The sequence below is a fragment of the Bubalus bubalis genome, chromosome 2 (genome assembly GCF_019923935.1).
Source record: "Bubalus bubalis isolate 160015118507 breed Murrah chromosome 2, NDDB_SH_1, whole genome shotgun sequence".
In the NCBI taxonomy this organism is placed as follows: Eukaryota; Metazoa; Chordata; class Mammalia; order Artiodactyla; family Bovidae; genus Bubalus; species Bubalus bubalis.
In genome coordinates, this window is record NC_059158.1 from 31,742,846 (window position 1) to 31,770,114 (window position 27,269).

Sequence of the window (27,269 nt, forward strand, 5' to 3'; positions counted from 1 at the left end):
TTTTCAAAATGTGAGAAACCGAGGCTTGGAATGAATGAATGAATGACTTTTCCAGTTAGAGAGAATAAAAGGCAGAGGGATCAGTTCTTGGTGTGACTCCAACACCTGCCTTCTTGAAATCCAGGCCCCATGACCTGGCAGTCTAACTCTCGGTGCTTAGTCAAATCTGGGTGGCCGAGGGTCTTTGCCCCCACCAGCATCACCAGTGAACAGCTCAGAGGCTTCAGTGCTTTTAGATGTTTTCCCTCCGTCTTTTCCCAATGATTGTTGTTCAGTCACTAAGTCGTGTTTGACTTTTTGCAACCCCATGGACTGCAGCACGTCAGGCCTCCCTGTCCCCCACTGTCTCCTGGAGTTTGTCCATTGAATCGATGATGCTATCCAACCATCTCATCCTCTGCTGCCCTCTTCTCCTTTTGCCTTCAAACTTTCCCAGCCTCAGGGTCTTTTCCAGTGAGTTGGCTCTTTGGCCAGCAGGTGGCCAAAGTATTGGAGTTTCAGCTTCAGCATCAGTCCTTCCAATGAATATTCAGGATTGATTTCCTTTAGGATTGACTGGTTTGATCTCATTGCTGTCCAAGGGACTCTCAAGAATCTTCTCCAGTACCACAATTCAAAAGCATCAATTTTTTGGCACTCAGCCTTCTTTATTGTTCAACTCTCACATCTATACATGACTACTGGAAAGACCATAGCTTTGACTGTACGGACCTTTGTCAGCAAAGTGATATCTTTGCTTTTTAATACACTGTCTAGGTTTGTCACAGCTTTCCTTCCAAAAAGCAAGCAACTCAATGATTACAGGGTTTAAAATCAAAAGTCAGTTATTCTCATAAAAAGTTGTGAGAAATAAAGAGTTATTCCTCACTGAATAACGGAGCCAGTAGGCAACAGCTATGTGGAAGCAGCACTTAATAGAGGTGTTCCATGAAAGTTTCAGATAATCACCATGAAGATTCAAGAAGTAGTTAAAGAGCAGAGGTTCTCAATAACTGGCCTCCTGTCCAGGGATGTGCCGGTTAAAAAAGCAGTTTTCTTTACCCTATTTGAGACCTGCTAAATCTGATTGGGGGAGGGAAGGGAGAGGAGTCTCATGCTCATGAAGATTAGAAGTGCGCTACAAGAGAGGACTGAAATGTACCTTGATTTTAACCCACAGTTGCCAGTGGCAAGTCATTAATTCTCTAGCGACCCCTGGAAAATGGAGGAAATGAAACCTTGGCCTGCTTCCCAAAGGTGACCTCTGGTAGTCACCTTCTCCTGGGCTGAGTCCCCCTGCAGCAAGCCCACAAAGAGTGAACAGAGAAAGCTTCCTGGTGGCTCCCCCTACCTCCCCCGAATCCCAGGGAGGATGGAGGCAGGAAGACAGCCAAAGAACCTTTCTTTCTGCCCAGGCTCAGCGCCAGAGCAGACTCCCGGGGAAGTCGGGCAGGAACCAGCCCTATATATCGACTTTGTTATTTCTTGGTCCGTTCACATCTCGGTAGAGCTGAGATAACCTCACGGAAAAGGAGGCAGCACCTGAGCTTGCACATTCCAAACATCAGTCATCATTCCTCTGTTCACTTCTTCAAGAACATTTGCGGACTCTCAGGTCCCTTCACATTTCCTGTGGACATTAATACTAGTCGCTGAAAAGAAGTCAGGGGTGGAAGAGGCAATAGAGAAAGAGACAAAGTACTGGTTAAGAGAGATGGGGTCACCGAGAGGAACCCAGTTTCCCCGTGCTTTCCCAGGATATCGCCTGGCAAGATGATGCTGTGCCTGTGTGGATAAGTGCAGACTTAGGAGGAAGGTTAGCTGGGTTTGAGTCCCGATTCTGCCATTTCAAGGCCGTGTGACCTTAGGCAAGTTATTTGACCTCTCCGCACCTGTGTTTTCTTATCTGTGAAATGCAGATGATGACAGTATCTACACCTTAGATTGTCATGAGGATAAAATAAACAAGCACACACCAAGCACTTAGCAGTGCCTGGCACCGGGTGTTGAAGACGTCTTAGGAACTATTCTTCTTGATATCGTTAAGATGGGAGATAACTAGGAAAAAATGGCAGAGACCACGGAGGGCAAAACAAGCTCTGTCTCAGGTGGTGCTCTCTGGTAAGGGGGAGGCGGGGGTGGGGGGAGGGAGTTCAAGGTAAACTACACACCCTGGAGGGCGGGGGTTATCTGGCTCCTTTACTGAGACTTAAAAGAAGTTTGGGATGGGAAACTCATCATAGGAAAACTCACTTGGAGGCAGGGATGAGCTAGGAGCCACATATCAGGTCAGATCAGATCAGATCAGTCGCTCAGTCGTGTCCGACTCTTTGTGACCCCAAGAATCACAGCACGCCAGGCCTCCCTGTCCATCACCAACTCCCAGAGTTCACTCAGACTCACATCCATAGAGTCAGTGATGCCATCCAGCCATCTCATCCTCTGTCGTCCCCTTCTCCTCCTGCCCCCAATCCCTCCCAGCATCAGAGTCTTTTCCAGTGAGTCAACTCTTTGCATGAGGTGGCCAAAGTACTGGAGTTTCAGCTTTAGCATCAGTCCCTCCAAAGAAATCCCAGGGCTGATCTCCTTCAGAATGGACTGGTTGGATCTCCTTGCAGTCCAAGGGACTCTCAAGAGTCTTCTCCAACACCACAGTTCAAAAGCATCAATTCTTCAGTGCTCAGCTTTCTTCACAGTCCAACTCTCACATCCATACATGACTACCGGAAAAACCATAGCCTTGACTAGACGGATCTTTGTTGGCAAAGTAATGTCTCTGCTTTTGAATATGCTATCTAGGTTGGTCATAACTTTCCTTCCAAGGAGTAAGCGTCTTTTAATTTCATGGCTGCAGTCACCATCTGTAGTGATTTTGGAGCCCAGAAAAATAAAGTCTGACACTGTTTCCACTGTTTCCCCATCTATTTCCCATGAAGTGGTGGGACCGGATGCCATGATCTTCGTTTTCTGAATGTTGAGCTTTAAGCCAACTTTTTCACTCTCCACTTTCACTTTCATCAAGAGGCTTTTGAGTTCCTCTTCACTTTCTGCCATAAGGGTGGTGTCATCTGCATATCTGAGGTTATTGATATATCAGGTCAAGGTGAGGTTATAAGCTTCGGAGCTGGCAGTGAGCCCAGCAGCAAAGCCAATCAATGTCAGTTCTTAAAGAAGCCACGTGTTGACACTAGATGAGCTTTATGGAGATGAAGCAAGTGGTTTATGCAGTCGGGGGGCAGGAGGTGTTCTGTGTGAATGGTGCCCCCAGAACAGTGTGATGCCGTGCCCCAGAATAGCACATACTATGTCACTAAAGCTATTCTAGTGTTCTACCTTGATTAATCATTTGCTCCTCACAACAACCTCAAGAGGCAAGCTATTTGTATCTGTATACTACAGGTGAGTGCTGAGGCACAGAAAGGTTAAGTAACTTGCTCACGGTCACACAGCCATTTTATGGAAGAGCTAGGATTTGAATCAATGTCTGCAGAGTACTTAACTCTTAACTATCATACTATATGATGTAACTAATGTTTTTAAGAGCTTAGTATAGTCCACATTGCAGTTGGCTTAATTCTCATAGCAATTCTATGAGGTCGACACTATTATTCCATTATACAGAAAAGAAAACTGAGGCTCAAAGAGACTAAGTAACTTCCTCAAAGTCGTAGGCGAGTAAGGGGCACAGCTCTGTACCCTAGAAGTCTGGCTCTAGAGCTGGGTCTCAAAGGCCTTGCCCCAGAAAGCAACCATAAAACCATCGAAGAGTAAAAGGGCTAGAGAAGGAGAAAATAATTTCTAAACATGCATAGCCTAAATAGTCCCAAGGCCACAGAAATACTGGGGTGGGGACAGGCTGAGTGAGTGCAGAGGAGAGGTCGTGAGACTCGTCTGAAGTGCCGCCCGAATGACTCAGGATTCAAGCCCCAGTGCAATGGAGAACAGCATAATTTATACTTCTTGACAGGCCTCAAGCTGCAGGAACTCTGAGAGACTCAGATAGGCTGATTTCTTCCGCTTCTGAATCTAGTGACTGGTCTATAAAAAGTCAATGCCAAGGTCATATTCCAGAGGCCAATCCATTGCATCTTCCCTACCCTCCCATTGCTGGTGGACCGCCATTCACAGGGCATGAGGTATTGACCCAGAGCCAGCAGCCCTACGCTCAGCTTGAACATTCCTGGGCCTGTGAGCAGAAAACCATCATGAAAAGACATTGCTAACACTCACTGACTATTTTCTAAAATGTTCTTTCAGCTTCTCCATGAACATGAACTAATGGAGGAGGATCCAGTAAGACAAAAACGAGCTGGTATGTAAACATTTCCTTGACCGTCTTTTCTAGTAAGTCCCATCAAACAGCATGTGTTGTAACTTTTTGAAACACTGGTATCTACATGATTCGATCTCCAAGCACCTCAGGGTTCAATTTCTAGAAGTAACTGCGAAGGCACTCCATTCTCTGTCAAATGACATTAAAGGGATCTTATCAACACCCTCCATCCAAGTGTCCTGTCCCATCACCACTCCTCAGATCCCGAAGACTACCCCATGGCCCTTCCCCCAGCAGCCCTGTACCACCACCAAAAAGCCGCTTCTCTCCTCTCAACCCAGCAACCTTGCCTCTTTTCTTTTTCCTTTTTCTTTTAATCTTGGCTCCTCTCACTCCTCACTTAGTCTCATGGATCAATTTAACCACTAGACCCAAGTCCTTCTCTGTTTCCCATTCCAATTTCCCCACTAAATTCCAAGGAAGAGGTCTGGGAAACACAGCTCTGCCTTTTGGAGGGTCTCACAGCAGGTGAGAGCTGTGAACACCTGCATGATGAGCCTCAGTGTCCCCTCCCCCATGTGAGACCTGGGGCAGGTGGGTCTGTCTGGAGGCTGCATTTTCCAAGGACCAGATCCTCCTTCCATCACAACAATCTTGCGATAGCATCAACCAGACGCTGTCATTTCCCTGCATAAATCTGATCATCCTCTCACATATCTCTGTATCTGCGAGAGTCACAGAGAGTCACACAGTCAGCATCCCACCCACCATGCCCCCTTTGCTTGTCTGGGAAATCAATTCACATGGATTCATGTCTTGGAAGCTCTTCCATCAATTTCCCCAGACAGGGAGGGGCTGTTTTCCTGGGTTCCCATTATCCATGACACATCCTCATGGCCCAACATCTATCCCAAAGCACTGCAATTCTTTAGCTTCCTGTTTGCCACTCGCAGGGGACACGAGCCCCCTTGAACCCTCTTCCTCTCTGTAGCCTGGCCAGTAGCCCAATGTCTCAACAGACCAGTGAACAAATAAAGAGAAGGCGTGTCTCTGTCATAGCCACTTGTGTGAATTCAGAGGCTGTGTCCCTTTTCGCTAGGAGTCTGCTGGCTTTGGGCTAGACCAAACATCTAGAAACTTCTTAACTTGTAGCACTGGGATGAAATCGTGACTTGGTCTTTTCAGTCTTGTGGTAGGAAAGAGACATTAGGCTGACAGGGAGAGCAAGCTTGCCCAGAGTGCAGGATAGAGGTATCTGGTAGACCCTTCACAGGCCATAACCAGATCCGACTCTTACCCAGTGCCTGAAATGAGAATTCGATCACATTATTAATAAACTATCAAAATGCTCACTGAAAGTTTATACTGTTGTGCTTCTCTCCTTCCCTTCCCTTTCTTCCCTTTCTTTTCTGTTTTAGTCTGCTTTTATATCCCTATGGGATTCTCACTCACCCTCCTCCTTGCGTTCCCTGAAGTGATCCACAGCAGGGGTCTCCAGCCTGCAGGATCTAATGCCTGATGATCTGAGGTGGAGCTGATGTAGCAATAATAGAAATCAAGAAAACAGCGAAAGTGTTAGTTGTTCAGTCGTGTCCAACTCTTTGCGACCCTATGGACTGTAAACATCCAGGCTCCTCTGTCCATGGGATTCTCCAGGCAAGAAGATTGGAGTAGGGTGCCATTCCCTTCTCCAGAGGATCTTCCCAACCCAGAGCGAACCCAGGTTTCCTGCTTTGCAGACAGATTCTTTACCATCTGAGCCATGAGGGAAGTCAAGTGCACAATAAATCATTCCAAAACCAACCCCCCCACCCCCCCCCCAGTCCATGGAAAAATTGTTTTCCAAGAAACCGATCCCTGGTGCCAAAAAGGGTGGGGACCACTGGTCTACAGCGCAGACTGTACTTCCTGTGCTTTAAAACAAGTATCATCATCTCTACTCCATCCCCTACAGCCCCTTGAACAGCAACAGGGCCAACGAGGTCCCCAGTCAAATATTTTGAAAGACTTCTCTTCCAAAAATCAAACCACTTGGGTTAAGTCCCAGCTCCAGTCCCTGCCAGCTTCCTCAGGAATGGTTGGTGACCCCACAGCTGGAAAAGTAACATCTTTCTGCACTTCCAACTATTTGTGACCCTTGGTGACAGCCTGAGAGATCAGCTGTCAGGGAGGAAACCACTTGCACGTCTAGGAATTTGACATTCCACAGTTTTTCCAGACACTCTTTCATTAAAAACGATCACGGCAATGATAAATCACCAGGAGAACATGTTTTCTGTTTTTTTAAATATGTGGTCCTGTGTGCTCTTGGGCCTCTGGAGTCATTTTGGAAGTGTTAATGACTCAGCTCATCACCTGTAACAGATGGTTTGGCTTTGGTACTTTTACAAATCACTGAAGCAAGAACTGATCATGGAAAGTCCCAGGCACTAGGTCATGGATACTCAGGATGTAAGCTGCAATTAAGAGCATCGCACCCCAGGAAAACTAGGAAAGCAACAGGAATGTTAAATCCAATAAAGGCCACACAGGAATGTCTGTGTTCTGGAGGCTTAATACCAAACAGAGGCAAACAGAGGTTTCAAAACAAAGAATTCTTAAAAGCAATTTTCTTTTGAGGCACTGGACCAAATATTTAGAGCTTTAAGTTTTGAGATAGAAATCACCTTTCAAGAGAGGATCAATACTCTTCTTCCTCCATCACCTATTATGTGTCAAAAATCTATCACACATACCCAAACCCACATATAGATACATACATACAAATATGTGCGTATGTGTGCTTTGTCACCCAATCGTGTCCAACTCTTTGCAATCCCATGGACTGTAGCCCACCAGGCTCCTCTGTCCATGGAATTTCCCAGGCAGGAATACTAGAGCAGGTTACTTTTCCTACTCCAGGGGATCTTCCCAACCCAGGGAATGAAATTGCATCTCTTGTGTCTCTTGCATTGTCAGGCAGGTTCTTTACCAACTGCGCTACCTTGGAAACCCACATACAAATCTCCAAATATATTATTACTATACAGGCATTGAGAGAATTAAATAATATTTAGTACATATTGTTCAATATTAATAGCATTATCTAGAGGGTACTTGTTTTGTTTGTTTTAATGTTTCTTTAATTAAAACAAATTTAACTGACTTTTAATAAAAATGTTGTGTCTGAAAGAGCCCAAACTATACTTGGTGCAGAGAAGATTTCATATAACTCCTGAAGGCAAAGGGATGGGTGCCATGATATTAGCATTTTAGGAAAATTCTTTCAAAACTCTGCTAAGGAAAAGAAGCCTGAACAAAAACCCAGAGGCCAGAGACAAGAATAGCAGAATACTTCCTGTTAGAGCAGAGTGGTTCTTGGGGAGCAGAGAAAAAAAAGCACTGGTCAGAGTATTCAGAATTCTGCCTTAGTTCCACCAGGACGTGGATTCCATACCAGCTGAGAGGCTCGCAGAGAAAGAACTGGTGGAAGCCATCGGAAGTGAAAATTTGCCAGATGGTTATGACTGAAGGAATTAGGTGAAGTCAGCACTGGGAGACCAGCGAGGATGCTCAGCAGTGCTGACCATCATGGGCCAGGTCTCTGGAATGACCTAGGAAAGGGACGTTTTGAGAAATGAATCCAAAGGACCTGGGAACAGACTTGGCATAGGGGTAACAGGGAATACACAGACCTGGGTAACTGAGAAGGTGGAGGCAATAAGCAGAAGCCAGAGCTGGAATGAAAATCTTATTTTGGAAACATGCCAGTCAGCTGGAAACTTAGTCTTTATAGCAATCTTTTCAGGGGATTGAAAGCAGAAGTTTCTTGGGACTTCCCTGGGGGACTAGTGGTTAGGGCTTCATGCTTCCACTGTGGGAGCATGGGTTCCATCCCCGGTTGGGAACTAAGATCACACATGCAGCCAAAAACAAACAAATAACTAAAGTGCTTGGATGGCCTGACTTAAAAGTATTTTCTAAAAAAAAGTTTCTTGTTGGTTGGAAATAATACAAATGTGTCCTCAACATCAGCTATCAAGTTCCCCAAGCCAGATTTTTGAGGTTAACTGGGAACATGTCTCGGGTCCTGGACTGAAGAGCCCACATTGGTTCTTCTTTGGCTTCAGAAGAAACGGCTGGTGGGAGAAGACATTGGGAGAAAGGGAGCCCCAGGATGTCCTGACCCCGAACTGGAGGCACTTCTGTCTTTGTGCCTGTTCAGGGAGAGCGAGGTTCCTACCAGGTTGGGTTGCCAGCTGCTAGCCTGGAAATCCTGAACTTTCTGCAGATCTGCAGTCCAGGTGTGCTGGCTGTTTTTGATCTGGATTCAGGAAATGCAGTGCCTTCTCCAGGCTGGGGAAGAGATTTGCAGTTTCCCCTGGCACTCATCTTCCGTATGATAACTTGTGGCGTTTCGGGCTCTGAGCCGGCAGTGGGGGTGGCAGAGTAAGGAGAAAGAGGCGCTGGTGTGCTCTGCCTGTTTGTTTGCTTCCCTAGCTCAAAAGGGAGACCTGGTTAGAATAGAATCAGAGGTTTTGTTGACCTGCCAGCAGACATGGGCATAAATGATAATCCTCATTATGATCAGTATTATTATTTCTACACGCTGTTTCAAAGTGGCTACTATATGCCAGGCTGTTTGTTAGGGGTCTTCATACCTCAGCTCCTTAGCAACAATTGAGCAGAGAAAATAGTGCTCTGTTTATAAACAACCAAAACTTGGCTCACAGAGTTCAGTAGCCTCCCAGGTAAGAGGACATTTATCTCAGCTCTGGCTCCAAGTCCAAGTTCATAGTTACAAGTCATAGTTTTCAACTTGTGTTTCTGGCTCTTGCCTGTGAGATTCCATGCCATGGCTTGTTTTGTTTTTTAGCAAAAAATTCTCTCCAACATGTATTTAGTATGTATTTATTGAATGCCTTTTGGGCACCAAGAACATAAAACTCACTGCCTGCCTGCTGTCAACTTTTAATCTGGTTATGAGGATAGGGTATAAAGTTTGTAATATGGAAAACAGAGTCCTCACACAATGGGAGTCTGCAAAAGGCAAAGCTACCGCCAAGGAAGTAGTAGCAGCTACAGAGAAATAGGTCTGAACTAGATGTAAGTTACTAACAGAACTGACTAATGATGAGCTGGACCATTTACACGGAGGCGAGTTTGATGTCATGCGAAGTATTCAAGCCAATCCAATAAGTACTTGACAGGAGTGTTTATAGAGGGCATCTGAAGAGTGGTTACCCAAGATGATCTTTAAAATACTCAAACAACTTCACAATGCCTTGATTCTGTGAGTCCTCGGGTCAGTGAGCACCCGTGGGCTCAAAGAGTGACCAGGTTGAGGCCTGGAAGAAGGAGCAGATATGGGACGGAAGAAGGGAGGGAGGAGGGAGCTCCGGGCAGAGGGAATTCCAGGAGACTGATGGTGGTCTGGGGCTTCTTCTTGTGCATATATTGCAGGAGGAAACTAAGATCTCGCTAGCATATTTAGAGGAAGGTTATGCAGCTGTGATTCTCAGAGGGGCTTTATTGAGTAAGGGGCACAATCACCACTTTATATGGTGCTGACTTTGATTATTCGGGTGTATAACAAGCAACTAGAATTAACTCTTTTCTTTAGACCTCACAGCCTAATGTTCTAAGCCATAGTGCTGCCCACCCTCCCCACCGCACCCATCCACATCTGCCCCTGGCAGATTTCCCCTGCGTGAACAAACCTTTCTAAAGGCTAAAGGGAGAACCAGGATCTTTGATTCTCCACTGACAATGGTATAGTAGAGCCAGACGATGCTGCCAGACTGCTACCTACTAGACCATGTCAGGAAACAAGCAGAACAGGTAGCTTTTAATATTTACCTGCTACAGGACTAAGGGGGAGAAACCAGAGAGCCAAATCTTCCTTAATAAAAAGGCGTGGTCCCTGTTGGTCAAGAGAAAACCAGAGCGAACCCATTTTTCCTGGGCAAAGTCAGCAGGCTCGTTGTCTTGCAGGTGGGAGATGGATGTATGCATTGAGTTAGTCTCTGACTTCTGAAGGAGCCATAATTCCCAGTGAAGTGGTCAGGCAAAAATCGCATCGTTGGCTTAAACAGCTGTGATTAAGACCCAGAACTGTGTGTCACACTTTGTGGCCAGCTTTCCAGAAATGTCTCTTTAAGATAAGTGCTGTGTGGCGGGCAGTGATTTATGGGAAAGGAGAGGGGAAATCCTGGCTGGTTTGTGCTTCCCAGGGCTGATGAGAGGCCTGCATCTGTGACATTGATGATCTACCTTCCACTGGGACATCCGTGAGTCTGTGAGAATTCAGACAAACAATACCAGGGTGAAGGAGCTCGAGACAAAACACACTGAACTGTCTGGAATCAGGTGGCCCAGAGGCAGGCGAGGAGCACAGAAGGGCATCTAAAATATACACTTAGTGTGGAGGCATGGTCGTGTTCCTTCTGGGTCCCTTGTAGCCTTGGCAGGACCACCAGCTTCGCTGTCCCAAGCTCAGAAGCCCTTAGGTTTGGAGAAGGCAAAGAGGACAGAGAGTGGTCTTTTGACCCCAAAGCATGCCACCTGACCCCACCCTCTGCAGTCATGCTGATCCTGAGCATGTGGGCTTCGTCCCTTAAATTCAGGTGCTCTCCCTAGGGCATTACAGGCACCGGAGGCCCAGTGGTGTTTCCGTGTTCTGTTTTCCCATAGCACCATGATACTCTAGATGGGGAGAAATGACCCAAATCAGGAAGGGCATCTTCTTCAGCCCAGGCTACAGATTTCTGGACTTAACTGATAAAGATTCTACCTTGACTCACCTAAGTTGAGGCTCCAGAGTATTTGTGTGTAGAATTCCCTACCTGCAGTGATCATCAGCCAGGGGTGGGGACTACTGGAATAGATGATTCTCAAGGACCAGCCTGTACACAGCTTTCTGAGGCACTATGCCTGAGTTCTTGAGCCTGTTTGAAGAACTGACCATTTTCAAGAAGACATTTCTCTATTGAATGTTCCCTATCCTTATCAGTCTCTGGAGAATTGCTGCTCAGGCTGAGGGTTATTCTGAAACTCCCTTAGAAGTTGTCAAGAACATAAAATATGGAAGAGGAGAAGAGGGTCTCAGAGGCTGGTGCTTTAGTGATTACTTGCACAGGGACTTCCCTGGCAGTCCAGTGGTTAAAACATCATGCTCCCACTGCAGGGGGCACGGGTTCAATCCCTGCTCAGGGAACTAAGATCCTACATGCTGCTCAGCAAGGCAAAAAAGAAAACGGACACAAATGCCATAGACTATAACTCACTAAAGTCACAGAAACAGTCCTCATCGGAATACAGTTTCAGAGAGCTATTTTATTATTTATTTTCATATTTATGTATTTAAATATTTATTTATTTGGCTGTGTCAAGTCTTAGTTGTGGCACATGGGATCTTCTTGAGTCATGTAGGATCTTTCTTGGTAGCACACAGACTCTCTAACTGTGGCACAGGCTTGGCTACTCTGTGGCATATGGGATCTTAGTTCTCAGACCAGGAATCAAACCCACATCCCCTGCATTGCCAGGCGGATTCTTAACCACTTGAACATCAGGAAACTCCCCTCTTAGTAGTATTTCAGGCTTTTGGCTCAGCTCCTTGTAGGGTCTCAGCAGAAGAACTACCTTGGTTTCAGTGGGGAATGATGACATCCAGGAATTACCATGTGCTTTTCAAGGACATGCTTGTTCTCTGAGCATGTAGAGAAAGGTGGGCTCAGGGATGGATAACACTAACTGCCTTCAGACAGGCACTGAAATCATGCTGGGATCAGACCCTGGGAGGCAAAGATGCAGGTGATGAAGTGGGTGATGTGGGATTGTTACTGACCTCACTTATCACAAAAGCAGCTAGTGTCCAGGAAATCCTGTTTACATTCGTTCATGGGAGGGGAGTAGACTGACCACAGCAAAGAGGATCCTGGAGCTTCTGAATCCTCTGGAAAAAACAAACATGGCTGCATTACCTTTCAGGAAAAAGAATGTGCTCTTAGACAGACCTTGTAAATATCATGCAGCCACCATGGCAAACGTTCCTAGCAGACAACATACAGGTTAGGATCACTCAGGAGAAGACTAGCAGTCCTTCCAGGAAGCTTGCTTTTCCTCATAGAATCATTTGCAAATCAGAAAGAAAACAGAAAACTTCAAGATATGCCGTAGTATCATGACAGACTGAGATTCCATTCTAGGTTTTAAAAGTCACTGTGTTCTACTTGTAAATACATGTTTATATGGAGGAAACAGCTTAAGAGGCGTTCGTAATTTTAAGAAAATGTGCACAGACATTTTTAAAAGGTTGAGTTAATTACAGCAAGTTGATGAATGCCAAAATGAAATAATTCTCAACAAGGCTGATAAGTAAAACCAAACTCCTAGAAAAAAAGAGTTTACACCTCTAAGTGGACAAATGCTACCATTTTCTGCAATAAACATTTATCAGTTGGAGTTTCCCATAGTAAATGTATTTCATTTTAGGTTTGCACATAAATAATCCTTGGAATATTTAAAACAAATCTTACAATATTATGAGAGACATTCTTTGCCCTTTTAGAAAACAGATATAGAATTTTAATGTTAAGGTTTTAGATTTATATATAACATATCATGTATATTTATATATTATCATTTTATATATCATATATATCATTTTAAATATATATAGTCATATATATGATATATCATACTTCCAGATTTTACATTTTTGCAGATTTTACTTATATTTTAAAAGGAAAAATTTTACAAGTATTCATTAATCTTTTCCTTACTTGACCAGCAAAATAAAATAAGCCACAACTTGTCTTCTCAAGGCATCTGTATAAAAAGATTCTCCTATTCTCTAAAGGCTCTGCATTAGCTATCAACCAAGCCCATGGCTTCTGTTCCAGTTATGTATTTCAGCCAAGAGTGAACCAAAGATTCTGTCTATGACATAAAGGTGAATCTGAGACTCAACTCAGAAGTCACAGGCTTAACAAGAATCTACTGGACATGAATTTATTATGTGCTGGGCTCCATGCCAGATGGAGTGGGTAAGGCCATGAAAAGTGAAAGAAGCAGTTTCTGCCCCTAAGAAGCTTACAGCCAGTGGTCCAGATGTGATGTAATAGTGGAAACCACGCAGGCACCTTCCGGTAGATCTATTGTCTGGCTTGCCTGGTGTGGGAAGCAGACGCATCTAGAATGCCGTCCAGGCAACCAGTTTGGAGACAATTTGGAAAAACAATGAATTGCTGAAGGTCTCTTTTATTTTACTTTCCAATTTGCCAATTTTGCTTTTGTCGAATGTCTACCATGTTCTGGACACGGGAGATACAGAGTGAGAACAAAGAGTCCACACTGCGTGCACAGGCTAAGAATAAAGAGAATTAACTAGTGGCTTTTTCCAGAGGTCTTCAAACCATGCATCCTTGAGCTCTCAAAACACGTGCATGACCACTGAGCGGTGTCAGAAATGCACTGACTCATTCTGGTGAGTCAGGACCCTGGCTTTGATTGTCTAGACAGTTGCCAAGTTCCCCTGCTGGGTCTCCCTGCTTCTATTCTTGTCTCATTAGAGTCTGTTCTCACACAGCCTTGGACATCAAAGGGGGGTTATGAGAATGGAGAGGACGGACAAGTTCTCATCTTGGTCTGTGAAGCTCTCAAATGCCTGGAGACCACGGTGCTGATACCAGTTAGATCTATTTCATTTCTCCTCTAAATAGCAAAGTCATAGAGAGGAAGCCCATGAAGGGAGGACTTGGTGGTGATCAGTAAACAAACTTCTCTTTCTCAGTAAACAAACGTAAAATAAAAATGTTTATTAGAAATTCTTAAAGGGTGATGAGTTCTTAAAGGTATCCATGTGTCTCCATCATTGGCTTTTTAAAAATGTTTTATTTTATATTGGCATATAGTTGACCTTCAGTGTTGTGTTAATTTCAGGTGTACAACAGAGTGATTCAATTATACATATACATATATCCATTCTTTTTCAGACTCTTTCCCCCTATATGTTATTACAGAGTATTGAGTAGAGTTCCCCGTGCTATATGGTAGAGTCCTTGTCGGTTACCTACTTTATACATAGTAGTGTGTATATGCTCATCCTAAACTCCTAAGTTTCATTGGCTTTTAGTTCTAAAATGTCCATCTGTTCTCTCTCCTCCCCACATGGTAAGTACTCACAGCCTTTGTCTGCTTTCTTTCCAGTTGCCATAAGCAGCCCTGCAGCTCAAGAGTTCACTGTCGATGTTGAGATCAGTTTTGAAAATGCCTCCTTCCTGGAGCCTATTAAAGCTTATTTGAAGAACCTCAGTTTTCCAATTCAAGGGAATGACACTGACCTAGCTACCAACATTTTGAGCATCGAGGTGTCAACGGGTAAGTAAAAGGCCTATTGCTTGAAAGAGGAGGATTGAGATAATCAGAAGAAACTACTCTGGGCTGCTTGGGAATGCGGGGTGTGGAGGGGAGCAGCCTGGGAAGAGTGAACCTCAGACAGGAGGCGATGGATGGGTGGGTGAGGAGACTTACTGACCCAATATTCATATTTTAGCACCCCAAATTTCCTCCCCCCTTTTCTATGTCTCCCCCTTCCTCTCTTCCAACAGCTTATGTTATGATCCTTTCAAGAAAGGTATTTTTAATTAATTTTTTATTGAAGCATGGTTGATTTGCAATATTGTGTTAGTTCCCACCGTACAGCAAAGTGAATCAGTTATATATACACATGTATCTATTCATTTTTAGATTCTTCTCCCATATAGATCACGACAGAGTATTGAATAGAGTTCCTTGTGCTATTCAGTAGGTTATGGCTTATCTGAAAGGCATTTTAAATCCTGGTACACAAAACTGAGTATTTTTAAGGCCGGACAATGTGTATCAAATACTAAACAATACCTGGAATGTGGTAGATGGTCTGGGGATGGTCACTTTTGCCATCCTCTTAAGGCACATTCATTTTCACGTGGGAGTCCAAAGTTATTCAAATCCCACTCCCACATCTATCTCAAAAACAAGCAAATGAAAACAGCACCAACAAAACAAAACAACCAAAAAGGCTTTAGCAGTGGGATTTCAGGTCAGTAAGAGAGAGAGTTTTCACCAAGAGGGTCTTGTTGGTTTCCTTTGAATTACCAGTGCCCACCACACTCACTAGCAGCCTCGACTTCCCTGTTTCCGCTTCACCCTCTCCTACTACTGGTGCGCAGGACAGCAGTGGTGTCCAGGGATTCCGGGGGGCTTGGGTGTCCCTCCTATTTCAGCAACAGTTCTTTGACGACTTTGCTTTGGAAAGTCATCCTATGGGCCTTTGCCCAGATGCCCACCTGCAGAATTCCCAGGAATATGGTGTTAGTCCAGTTTTAGATATAACTTCAAAGTGTTCAGAGCATTTTTCAATGTCAGTTTTCAATGGGATTAGGGTCTGCTTGGGCTGTTCACATCTGGCTTGAATATAAAAAGCACAAGTTTAGAATTATATTCTATATTTGTTATCCATTGCTTCCCCGAAACAGCATCTTAAAACAACAAACTCAGGATTCCCTGGCAGTCCAGTGGTTAGGACTCTGCGCTTTCACTGCCAAGAGCCTGGATTTGATCCCTGGTTGGGAAACTAAGATCCCATAAGCCACACGGTGCAGCCAAAGCAAACAAACAAACAAAAGCAACAAACATTTATCATGTTACACAGTTTCTGAAGGCCAGAAATCCAGGAAGAGTTTAGCTGGATGGCTCTGGCTCAGGGTCTCTTGTGAGGCTGTAGTCAAGCCATCAGCCTGAGTTGCAGTCATCTGAAGGCTCAACTGGGGCTGGAAAACCTGCTTCCACGCCCACACGCATGGTTGCTGGTAGATCCTCAGCTCCTCCATAGCTATTGGCTGGAGACCTCAGTTCCTAATCATGTAGGCCTCTCTGTGACATGTCCTCATCAATGCAGCTGGCTTCCCCCAGACCAAGTGATCAGAGGGGGAGAGAGAGAGAGAGAGAGCACATGTAACCAAGAGGGAATCCACATTGTCTTCTATAACCCAACCTCAGAAGTGATATAGCACCACTTCTGCTGTATTCTGTTGGTCATCCAGAGCAATCCTAGTATAATATGAGTTATTGTTGCTGTTTAGTCACTAAGTCATGTCCAACTCTTCTGCAACCCCATGGACTATAGCCCCCCAGGCTCCTCTGCCCATGGGATTTCTCAGGTAAGAATCCTAGAGTGGGTAACCTTTTCCTTCTCTAGGGGATCTTCCCAACTCAGGGCTTGAACCTGTGTCTCCTGCATTGGCAGGTGGATTCTTTAGCACTGAGCCAGCAGGAATCTATAACAGGGTGTGAGTACCCAGAGGCAGGGATGGCTGGGGCCATCTTAGAGGTTGGCTGCCATATACTCAAAGTCTGAGAATCTGTTTACCATCTTATCATTGTAGGCAGTGGCTGGGATAGTTAGCATTGCCTTCTTTTAGATGGCCATGCCTCACAAAAGGTAATATGTATGGGAATTATGAGAACCTCATGCAAAGCCACTGAACTTCCCAGAAGGGCAATATGGAGTGGCATTAGGATTTCCTACAAGCATAAGAACTTGTAATCTATAAATTACACCTTTTTTCTCCTCACTGTTCTGGTTGACGACAGTCTGCAGGCCTGCTGGAAATGAAATCTGGTGCTCCTGTGAGACAGGCTATGAGTGGCCTCAGGAAAGTTGCCTCCACAATCTCACTTGTCAGGGACATGATGGTTCCTCTGCAGGGCATCACTGCAGTTGCCTCAAGGGACTGCCTCCCAAGGGACCTTTTTGCCAGCCCCAGGGAGGTAAGTAACTGGTCATTGAATGTTTGTTTGTTGAGTGCCATTTGATATCAACTCAAGAAAATGTTTCTCTGTCCTGTGTGTACTCAATGCTAACATGGGATTTTAAAAATATGGCCCTGTGTTCTCAGCAGATATTATCCTGAGAATGTCGGTCAGACTCAATGTGGGCTTTCAAGAAGACCTCAGGAACTCTTCCTCTGCCCTCTATAAGTCCTACAAGACTGACCTGGAAACAGCGGTGGGTTATGGTCCCAGGAGTTTCTTCACCAACAAACTCTGAGCTGAGCTGAATCTATTGCATTTACAGTGGGTTGTTTGCTTGAATCTGTCAGAATTCATGAAGCTTATGTTGAAATTATTTCTATACCTCTGGGATGATGATTTAAGAACTGCTCAAATCATACTGTGTTCAGAGGATGTTTTGACATCTTGATTTGATATCATCTTGACCTGATATTATCTTGACCCATGACATTATCTTGCCCTTTGACATCAGCTTGACTTCTTTGGCTTCATCTTGACTTTTGGCATCGTCTTGACCATTTTGACACCATCTTGACCTTGACATCATCTTGATCTACCATCTTTTACATCATCTTGACATATAGGTGGAAATTTTTCCCAGAATATAATTGATTCAGATAAAATTTGGTGGCATTAACTCACTAAAACCTGTTCAAAGGTCCAAAACCTTGGTCTAGAAGTATCAGATGGTGCATTTCTATTCATCTTTACACTCCACACTGATGAAACCCCTAATATCTTTTGTGCAGAACAGTTAAGTCTGACATAGAGGATTCCACACCACTCGATACTAGAGGTCCTTAAGCATTCACGCTTAAGGCAGATTTAAATTTACTCATGTAGATAGATTCATCTGTGTCATACTTCAGATTCCACATACCAAAACAGACTCGCAGATCCAGAGCACAGACTTGCTATCAAAGGGGAGTGGAGGAAAGGACTGGGAGTTTGGGGTCAGCAGATGTAAACTATTATACATAGAATGGATAAAAAATGAGATAGTTTTTTTGGGGGGATGTCTCTAGTTTCAGTTTCATTTTAATCCCATAAAATGGATTATACATAAATGGATAGCATAGGGAACTATATTCAGTATCCTGTGATCAACTATAATAGAAAAGAATATGAAAAAGTATGTATGCATATGAAAATCTGCTCATGTTAAATTAAAGAGTATTCCCTCAATGTAAAATGTGTGCCAAACACTGTTCTAAGTGCTTTACATTGGATTAATTCATCTAAACCTAAATACTTTGGTTGAATCAACTCATTTGGAATAGAGCTTCTCAACTGGTGTGGTACAAATTGCTGTAGGTAGACTGATGTAATGACTCCCCTTAACTCTCCAGGCAGCCAACCGCCTGCTCAAATCAGGAGCAGCCTCCCGCTTACCCTAGTCAAGTAAGGGTTAATATTTGTAATCGGTGCCATGATGCAACGCTGATACAGGAGAGTTCTTGGATATCCGATTTGCATATCAGGCATGTAATAGTTCTGCACAGCGTGAGAATCCTCCTCATGCACACAAGTCACACTACACATATCACACGACATTGTATACTTCTGAGGAAAAAAGACAGTAACATATTAATTGTTTGATCCCGCCCATCCAGCTCCCTAACACAGCACTCTGCAGCTGTAATCTACCCTGTAACTGTAACTTGATTCACATTGAATCTCCTGCAGAGTTGGAATTCAGGGAAACAAAGTGGAGTTAAAAACATCAGTAAAAACCACATTGGCTCAACCAAAACTGTGATATGTTTAGTGAGGAATCAGGCGCTGTACTGGTCACAAGAAGACACCTGGTAGATTTCCACCTGCAGGAAATGTAAATTGACCGTGGGTCCCAACTGCTGCCCAGCACCAGTGGATGAGCAGGGCAGATCTGTGTAACAAACGCCTGACTCCTTTGAAGGCTGCACTGTGCTTCTAGGCTCAGTCTAGATGATTTCACCTCACCTCCCCTCCTGCTCAGTTGCACTCGGGTCTGATGGCTCTGTCTGCCTTCCCTGATGCCTCCTCATTGCTTTCCTCTAGGCATTTCCCTAAGTCTTTTTTTTATTTATTTATTTAACTTGTGTATGGCTGTGCTGGGTCTTCACTGCTGCGTGAGCTTGCTCTAGTTTCAGTGAGTGGGGCTGGTCTTCCTGGTGATGCGTGGGCTTCTAATTGCAATGGCTTCTCTTGTTCCAGAGCAGAGTAGGGCAAGTGGGCTTCAGTACCTGCAGCATGTGAGCTCAGTAGTTGTGGGTCTCGGGCTTGGTTTCCCTGAGGCATGTGGGATCTTCCCAGACCAGGGATTGAATTCATGTCTCCTGCAACGGCAGGTGGATTACTACTGAGCCACCAGGGAGCCTCCCTAAGTCAATATTTTTGCACATTTACTCTGGTGTTTGCTTCCTGGAGAACCCAGAATGACCCAGGTAAATAGGAATTACTTCTCCAAAGATCTGACAAAGCTAGTGCTTGTTCGGACACCTAACAAAATATACAGAGAGCATTTTACCCAAAGAGATAAGCAATATGGGCTTCCCTGGTGGCTCAGTGGGTAAAAAATCCACCTTCAATGCATTAGACACAGGAGACACGTGTTCAATCCCTGGGATGGGAAGATCTCCTGAAGGAGGGCGTGGCAACCCACTCTAGTATGCTTGCCTGGACACATCAGAAGTGACTGAGCTGCACACACAATAAGAAATACACACTTTTTACTCTGTTTCAAATCATTTGACATATATTTCAGTGGACCTTGATTAATGGTACTTGTCTTGCTTTATTTTCCAGTTCTGGAAGGGTTACAGTATTTTACCAGGCTTCAAATTGGTGACGGTGACAGGGTTCAGGTAAGAATGCTATAATAGGGTAATTTTATCCAATGGCGGGCTCAGTGGTAAAGAATCTGCCTGCAAGGCAGGAGCCGCAGGCGACATGGGTTTGATCCCTGGGTGGGAAAATCCTCTGGGGGAGGGCTTCGCAACTCACTCCAGTACTCTCACCTGGAGAATCCCATGGACAAAGTAGCCTGGCAGGCTACCATTCATAGGGTCGCAAAGAGTCAGACACGACTGAAGCGACTTAGCACCCATGCACGCATCCATTGGCAGATACCAAAAGGTTAATGAAAAAGCAAAAGCCTGTTAGAGGAGCACCATCTGGGATGCCCAATGGGAACAGTTTGATAAGAGGTGAAGACAAAGCCAGATTTCCGGGGCTTAAAGGGGAAGGAAATAATGAACAGCAGTTCACTCCTTAGAGATGTACCTATCTAGAGGGAAGGTGAGAAAAAGATTTGTGTTATTCTATGCATGCATGAATTATGCAAACAAAGATGTGGCATCTAGAAGGTCAGAAATACAAAAATGAAATAATGTCATGCCATGATGCCCTTATTTTATTTTTTTTTAACATTTATTTATTTGGCTGTGCCAGGTCTTGGTTGCCGCACATGGAATCTTTAGTTGCAGCATGTGGAATCTAGTTCCCTGACCAGGGAGCAAATCCAGGCCCGCCTCCCCCCCCACCCCCCCCACCCCCCCCCCCCCCGCCGCATTGGGAGCACAGAGTCTCAGCCACTGGACACCAGGAAAGTCCCAAATACGCCTTTATTTTAGAAAATCAGCCAGTCAGCCATGGCTACAATGTTGTACAACACCGTGGAATGCCTCCCCGTGGAGTTAGGTGCCCTGACAGCCCTGAGTATGTTCACCCAGTGTTTCAAAAAGTCACTTGCCAATTGAAACATTAAGAATGTTTCCAGAAGCATTGAGGATTTTGACTTCACTGGATATTCGGCATAGCTGGTAACCCTGGGTCAGCATGGCTGTGTGACAACAGTCTCTACCTTGTACTTAATACCCTTGGACCACTTGTGGGATTCAATTCACTCCACCCTATCTGGCTATTCTGGCCATATGTGTTACCTGTCTGCAGACATTTGAGTGTTTGAACCCTGCCTCAGGCTTTTAACTGCTGCTGCTACTGCTAAGTCGCTTCAGTCGTGTCCGACTCTGTGCGACCCCACAGACGGCAGCCCACCAGGCTCTGCTGTCCCTGGGATTCTCCAGGCAAGAACACTGGAGTGGGTTGCCATTTCCATCTCCAATGCATGAAGGTGAAGTGTGAAAGTGAAGTCGCTCAGTCGTGTCCGACCCTCAGTGACCCCATGGACTGCAGCCTTCCAGGCTCCTCCGTCCATGGGATTTTCCAGGCAAGAGTACTGGAGTGGGGTGCCATTGCCTTTAACTAGAGCTTAGAAATAAGTGGATTTCAGTGAACCCTCAAAGAAAAAGGTCCCCAGGCTCTTCCTGCCATTTTGCTTTCTTATGCAAACAAACCATAAGGATCTAGACTCTTCCAGGTCACTTACTGCTTTTACTGAACTGAGTGGTCTCCATCCAGGCCTGGAAGTGTGGTTGTGACGTACGAAATCACAACAACAACAACAGCATCACCTGCGTTAATGCATAAAGCGAACGAGAAAGTCACACAGAACCTCAATCAGACCTACAAGATGGAGAGCAATTCCTATCAGGTTACTTACAGCAGTAAGTAGACGATTGCTGCATCCTTCCTACGTGTACATTCTACTTAGATATGGTAACAGTATTTATCATGATGCGTAAGCCTGAGAAGTCACATGACGACTTCCTCTGTGGAGAGAAACTCTCCAGTTCCTGGCATACAGGTTTTGTGCCTTCTTCCCACCACCGGCCACTTTGGCACCTCCTTTGGATGGTGGCAGGCATGGAGGGTCCCAGCAGCGAGAGATTTTACAAGGCCGCAGAGCCATCTGGCCACAGAGCCATCTGGGTTTACGGAGTTTTTTTTTTTTTTTTAATTAACAGACTCAAAACATTCAAAAAGGAGAACTAACTTTGCGACGGTTGTTGCTGTTCAGTCACTCAGTCATGTCTGACTCTTGTGATCCCATGGACTATAGCACACCAGGCTTTCCCATCCTTCACTATCTCCCAGAGCTTGCTCAAACTCATGTCCATTGAGTCAATGATACCATCCAACCATCACATCCTCTGTCTCCCGCTTCTCCTTCTGCCCTCAATCTTTCCCGGCATCAGGGTCTTTTCCAATGAGCTGACTCTTCGGCCAAAGTATTGGAGCTTCAGCTTTAGCATCAGTCCTTCCAATGAATATTAGGGTTGACAAACCCAAAACCTCCCCAGAAGTAGAACTAACATTGTGATGGGGGGCGGGGGCGGTGGGTATTTATGAGATGCACTGATATTGACCAGGGGTCCATTGTTACTTTGGAGCAGTAGTTCTCAAAGTGTGGCCCCACCAGTAGCATCCGGGAACTTGTTAGAAAAGCGAATTCTGGAAGTCACCGCAGACCAACCTGGGCCAACCTGTATTTTGGCAAGTCCTCCATATGATTCTGCTGCAGGGGAGATTTGAGAACCACTGCTTTGGATCACATATAGCAGTGGCAAGAGTCCTGGCATTTTACTTGCTCTCCCTCATTTTCCAAATGGGGTATAGAGTTGGGCTCTGTTGTGTAATTAGGTGGGTGGATCTACTGTTGTCTGGTGGAAAGCAAGGGGAGTCAACTGAGCAGAGATGTGATGAGCAAGCGATGACTGGCAGCTGTTATGTGTAACTCAGGCCCATGGTTCACGACTGAAGGGGACTCTTTGGAAAAACACAGCCCACCATGGGGACAGTGCCGAACCGGCTGTTGCAGGCACAGGGGAAGGAAAGGCACCTCTTCTCAGGAGGAATGAGACCATCCTAACAATGGATTCATACTCTACCTTTTTACATTCACTGCTAATATTTTTAGACATCCTATCATTCAGGAAGGAGAGGGTGGGACAAATTGAGAGCAAATCACCCTCAGGGTAAATGACTTGCTCAAGGCCACATGGTAAGTAACATCATTTTGCATGCCTCAGGTCACTACGTGAAATGTACACAGGAGGCTTTGCTTCTGAAGAGTTGAATGTGATGCTCTGAAATCTTATTTTATTCAGGAGCCTGAAAAATGCGGCAAGAGATATTTAGATACCTGGATATTTTGAACATAGCACCCCAAATTAATTCTATGGTATATTAGTCCCATGTTTACGCTATGAACGGGCTTCCCTTGTGGCTCAGCTGGTTAAGAATCTGCCTGCAATGCAGGAGGCCTGGGTTCGATCCCTGGGTTGGGAAGATCCCCTGGAGAAGGGAAAGGCTACCCACTCCAGTATTCTGCCCTGGAGAATTCCGTGGACTGTATAGTCCATGGGGTCGCAAACAGTCGGACACGACTGACTGACTTTCACTTTCACTTTCCAGTAAGAAACAGGGTGTGGCCTGAGCATAAAGAACCATCCAAAAAATGCCTCCCAGAACCTTATTCCTCAGCGCCTTAGATTTTCTCAATACATGGAATTCATGAATAACATAGCTCAGCTTAGAGGGAAAACCTGTATGTTATATAAGCCAGAAAAGCCCCAAAATAGAGAGTACTGTGTTTTTATTTATGTCTGTGAAATGACGTAATGCCACTTTTCTCGAGAAGTTTACTGTGAAACCAATAAGAATAGCTATTATCCCTCCAAGTCACCCCCCAAGATAGCTCTCACTGCTCCTATTTTCCAGACAAGGAAGCCAAGGTTCAGAGATACTCAGCAAGCTCCCCAGTGCCACACAGCTATGCCTGGCTCAGAACTGGAATTCAAATTCAGATCTGTGTGTCTATAAAGCTGCCACTTTTATAGGCCCATAGGTGTTAAGTCTTTAAAAAATGTCTTATTTCCCAAGCACACTTTATTGTAAAAAATTAATTGGTTTTCCCACTTTTAATTTATCAAAGGCACAAGACAGAGCTTTCAGTCAGCTTGAGGTATCAATTATCAGTAACAAACAGTTGATATTTCTCAAATCAGGGGCAAATAAACTTGATGTTTAAGTTAGTTGGTGTGACTTTTTCATAAGCAAATGTACAATTTTCTACCAGACTATTAGAATTTTTTTTTGCGTTTTTATTTTATAAATTTTATTGACGTATAGTTGATTTACAATGCTGTGTTAATTTCTGCTATACAGCAAAGTGGTTCAGTTATCTGTATTTATATTTGCATGTTCTTTTTCATATTCTTCTTGACTGTGGTTTATAGTTCCCTGTGCTCTACGATAAAACCTTGCCATGTATCCAACCTATATATAATAGCTTGTATCTGCTAATCCCAACCTCCCAATCCATCCCTCCCCTATTCTCCTTCCCTTTGGCAACCACAAATCTGTTCTTCGTATCTGTGACAGACTATTTGAAACACTGAAAATAGATTTAGGATCCCCATTAGCATCATTGACAACTCTTAAGTGTGCAAAGATCCCAAGCTAGAAACCGCGTCCCTAATAGCTGGCTCAGTCACTCCGGGGCCCTCAGGTCCCAGCTGTCCAGGGAAGGAGTGTGGGGAACACGATGCATCATTCATCGCCACAGAGACATCTTGGGAAAACCTGTGGTGGTGGCATTGGGGAGTAGCATTCATTCCATTCGTTTGCTTTGGGATCCTAATAGCTTTTGTTTGGGTTTCCAGATGAAACGAAATTCTCCATCACACCAGAAATCATCTTTGAAGGAGATACAGTAACCCTGATGTGTGAGAATGAAGTTTTTTCCACCAATGTGTCCTGGACGCAGGTGGAAACGGGCTTCGACATCCAGAACAGCACTGAAGCCTCCATCTACACCTCCGTGCTCAACAACATGACCTCCGTGTCGCGCCTTATCATCCGCAACATCACTCGGGGTTCCATGGGTGGGTTGCCATGGAGTGAAGGGCTAAGAAAGAATCAAACTGTGCTAGTGTGTGTAGACAGCCTTTTCCTCTTCAAAAAGAAGCTCAAATTTTCACAAATGAAAATTAATCCCATGGTGAATGAGCCAAGCAAATTTAGCCTGGGGAGACAGATATAATTTTCCACATTTACCAAAGCTTATGAGCTGGAACCTAAGACAAAAAGCAGGTTTATTTTTTTTTTAACATTTTTAAAAAATGTGAGAAGAGCTTTGTTGAGGTAGAACTGACATGGAATAAACTGTACATATGTAAAGTTAGTATGCTTACATTTATAATTTAAATTATAACTTACACGTATAATTTTGCACATATAGTTAAGTTTTGGCATGTGGGTACACCTGTGCAACTATCACTGTGATCAGGATAGTGAACATATTCATCACTGCTCTCCCCAGGTTTTCTGCTTCTCTGTTGTAATCCCTCCCGCCTGTTCCTCCCCAGCAACCACAGAAGCATAACTCTTATACCTGACATTCTAAAATTTAATAGCATCACTGCAATCCAGATGTCAACAGAGGCATCTCATTTTCTCTCAAAGAGAAACTGGACTGCGGACACATGGATTCTATGGGGTGTTTGTTGACTCTGACTTTGCCACAGAGTTAAATAGGATGCCAAAATGATCCATGGGTTTCCCATCTTCCCTTTGTACCTCTGAAGCATCCCCACACTTTTTTCCCTTACCAACAAGGACTCAGATTTCTGCCTTTTCCTTAGAACATCTCTCTACTCCTCACCTTGTGGCATTAGAAATATCTCCCTCAACCTTCAATACCTCCTGAATATTCCTTTAGGGTTGCTTACAAGAAGTCTTCATATGCTTTTGAAAATGATGTTTCATGAAGTACCACCATGACACATGAGATGAGGCCATCCTTCTTCTAGGGAACTAGATATATGTAATAGCAATAATCTGTGTCTTTTTGTGTATTCGCTACAGGTGAATACATCTGCAAACTGACATTAGATATTTTTGAATATGCATCCAAACGAAAAGTGGAAGTTCTACCCATCCAGATACTGGCGAGTGAGGCCACGGAGGTGATGTGTGACAACAGTCCTGTGTCTTTGCAGTGCTGCAGTGAGGTGAACGTGAATTGGAGTCAAATTGAATGGAAGCAGGAAGGGAGTATAAGCGTTCCAGGTGAGCCTGTTCGAAACCCTTTTGCAAATAGGTTTTTTGCATTTTGGCCAAGTAAAAATAGAGATGCAGTGGGTAAAAGAGCAAATGTCAGGTAGCTGGGTTTTTTCTAGACCTCAGACTGTGGAAGAAGTACTAGGTTTGAGGCCAGCTCCAGCTAAGCCATGCTAGAACAAAATTCCCAAAATATGTACATATGAGTGTCGCATGTGCTCTGTGCTCAGTCATGGCCAGCTCCTTGTGACCCCACACACTGTAGCCCAGCAGGAATACTGGAGTAGGTTGCCATTTTCTCCTCTACTGGATCTTCCCAGTCCAGGGATTGAACCCGAGTCTCCTGTGGCTCCATGAATAGCAAGTGGATGCTTTACCTGCTGAGCCATTGGGGAAATCCATAAGTGTCATGCCTGGGATGTAAACAAGATTCTGGCAGAGAAGATTCAAGAGGGAGTGATGGGGTGACATAGGTTTATGGCATCTTCCCTGCAGAAAATCTTGTCCCCACTTCCCTTTCCTTTCCCTCGTCAGCAAAGAGACAAAGATGAGGTCATGGGTTTTGCTTTGAAGTCTGACTTGAAGAGTCGAATTCCTGAGTCTCTCCTCCTGGTGTCTGTCCTTCCCACTAATTATCTGACTCTGTGTCTTTGGTTCTATATCTTTCTCTATCAACCTGTTTGTCTCTCAACCAATGTCAATTTCTGATCCTGTTGGTTATCTGAGATCACGCTTGAAATTCCCCACCTTTCAGTTTGTACTGATGAATAATAATAAGTAGAAGAAATTAAAATAGCAATAGTGCTCTTTTTGTGTAATAATTTATGATCATTTTTTAAAAAACATGTTATCACTTGAAAAAAATTTTATTTATTTTAATTGGAGGATAATTGCTTTACAATGTTGTGTTGGTTTCTGCTGTACAGTATGAACCAGTTATAAGTATGCACATATTGTTATCACTTTAATGACATTTGAATTTGACCACAAGTTTGAAGCAGACATTTTTTTTGCCTTTCATTTTCAAATAAGGAAATTGAGGTTCAAATTCAATGACTTATCCGAGGATGTCACAATAGGAAAAGAAAATAATTCACCTTGCTTCACAGTCTTTGTCTTGGCCAAACTATATCACACATGCCTGGTGAGTCAGCCTTGGCATAAGCTGATCCAGCAGAAATTGTACTGTGAAACAGAAGACTGTTCTCTGCCTATAAACCTCACATAGGCAATTCTTCTCTTAAGAAATGAC

General features: G+C 44.3%; 1 protein-coding gene across 8 annotated transcripts in view; it reads left to right on the forward strand.

Annotated features, from left to right (window-relative positions):
* ADGRF5 (adhesion G protein-coupled receptor F5) overlaps nt 1-27,269 on the forward strand; it is a 117,361-nt gene that overhangs the window by 58,503 nt on the left and 31,589 nt on the right. For 6 of the 8 annotated variants that reach the window (XM_044929270.2, XM_044929257.2, XM_044929254.2 and 3 more), the window contains exons 3-10: nt 4,237-4,291; nt 14,444-14,614; nt 16,871-17,047; nt 17,176-17,285; nt 19,859-19,917; nt 21,473-21,618; nt 24,619-24,840; nt 25,823-26,026. In XM_044929270.2, the coding sequence (XP_044785205.2) occupies nt 4,237-4,291; nt 14,444-14,614; nt 16,871-17,047; nt 17,176-17,285; nt 19,859-19,917; nt 21,473-21,618; nt 24,619-24,840; nt 25,823-26,026 (1,144 nt within the window). The remainder of the gene's footprint in view (nt 1-4,236; nt 4,292-14,443; nt 14,615-16,870; nt 17,048-17,175; nt 17,286-19,858; nt 19,918-21,472; nt 21,619-24,618; nt 24,841-25,822; nt 26,027-27,269) is intronic. The other 2 variants (XM_044929250.2, XM_006076127.4) reach the window with 1 other exon arrangement.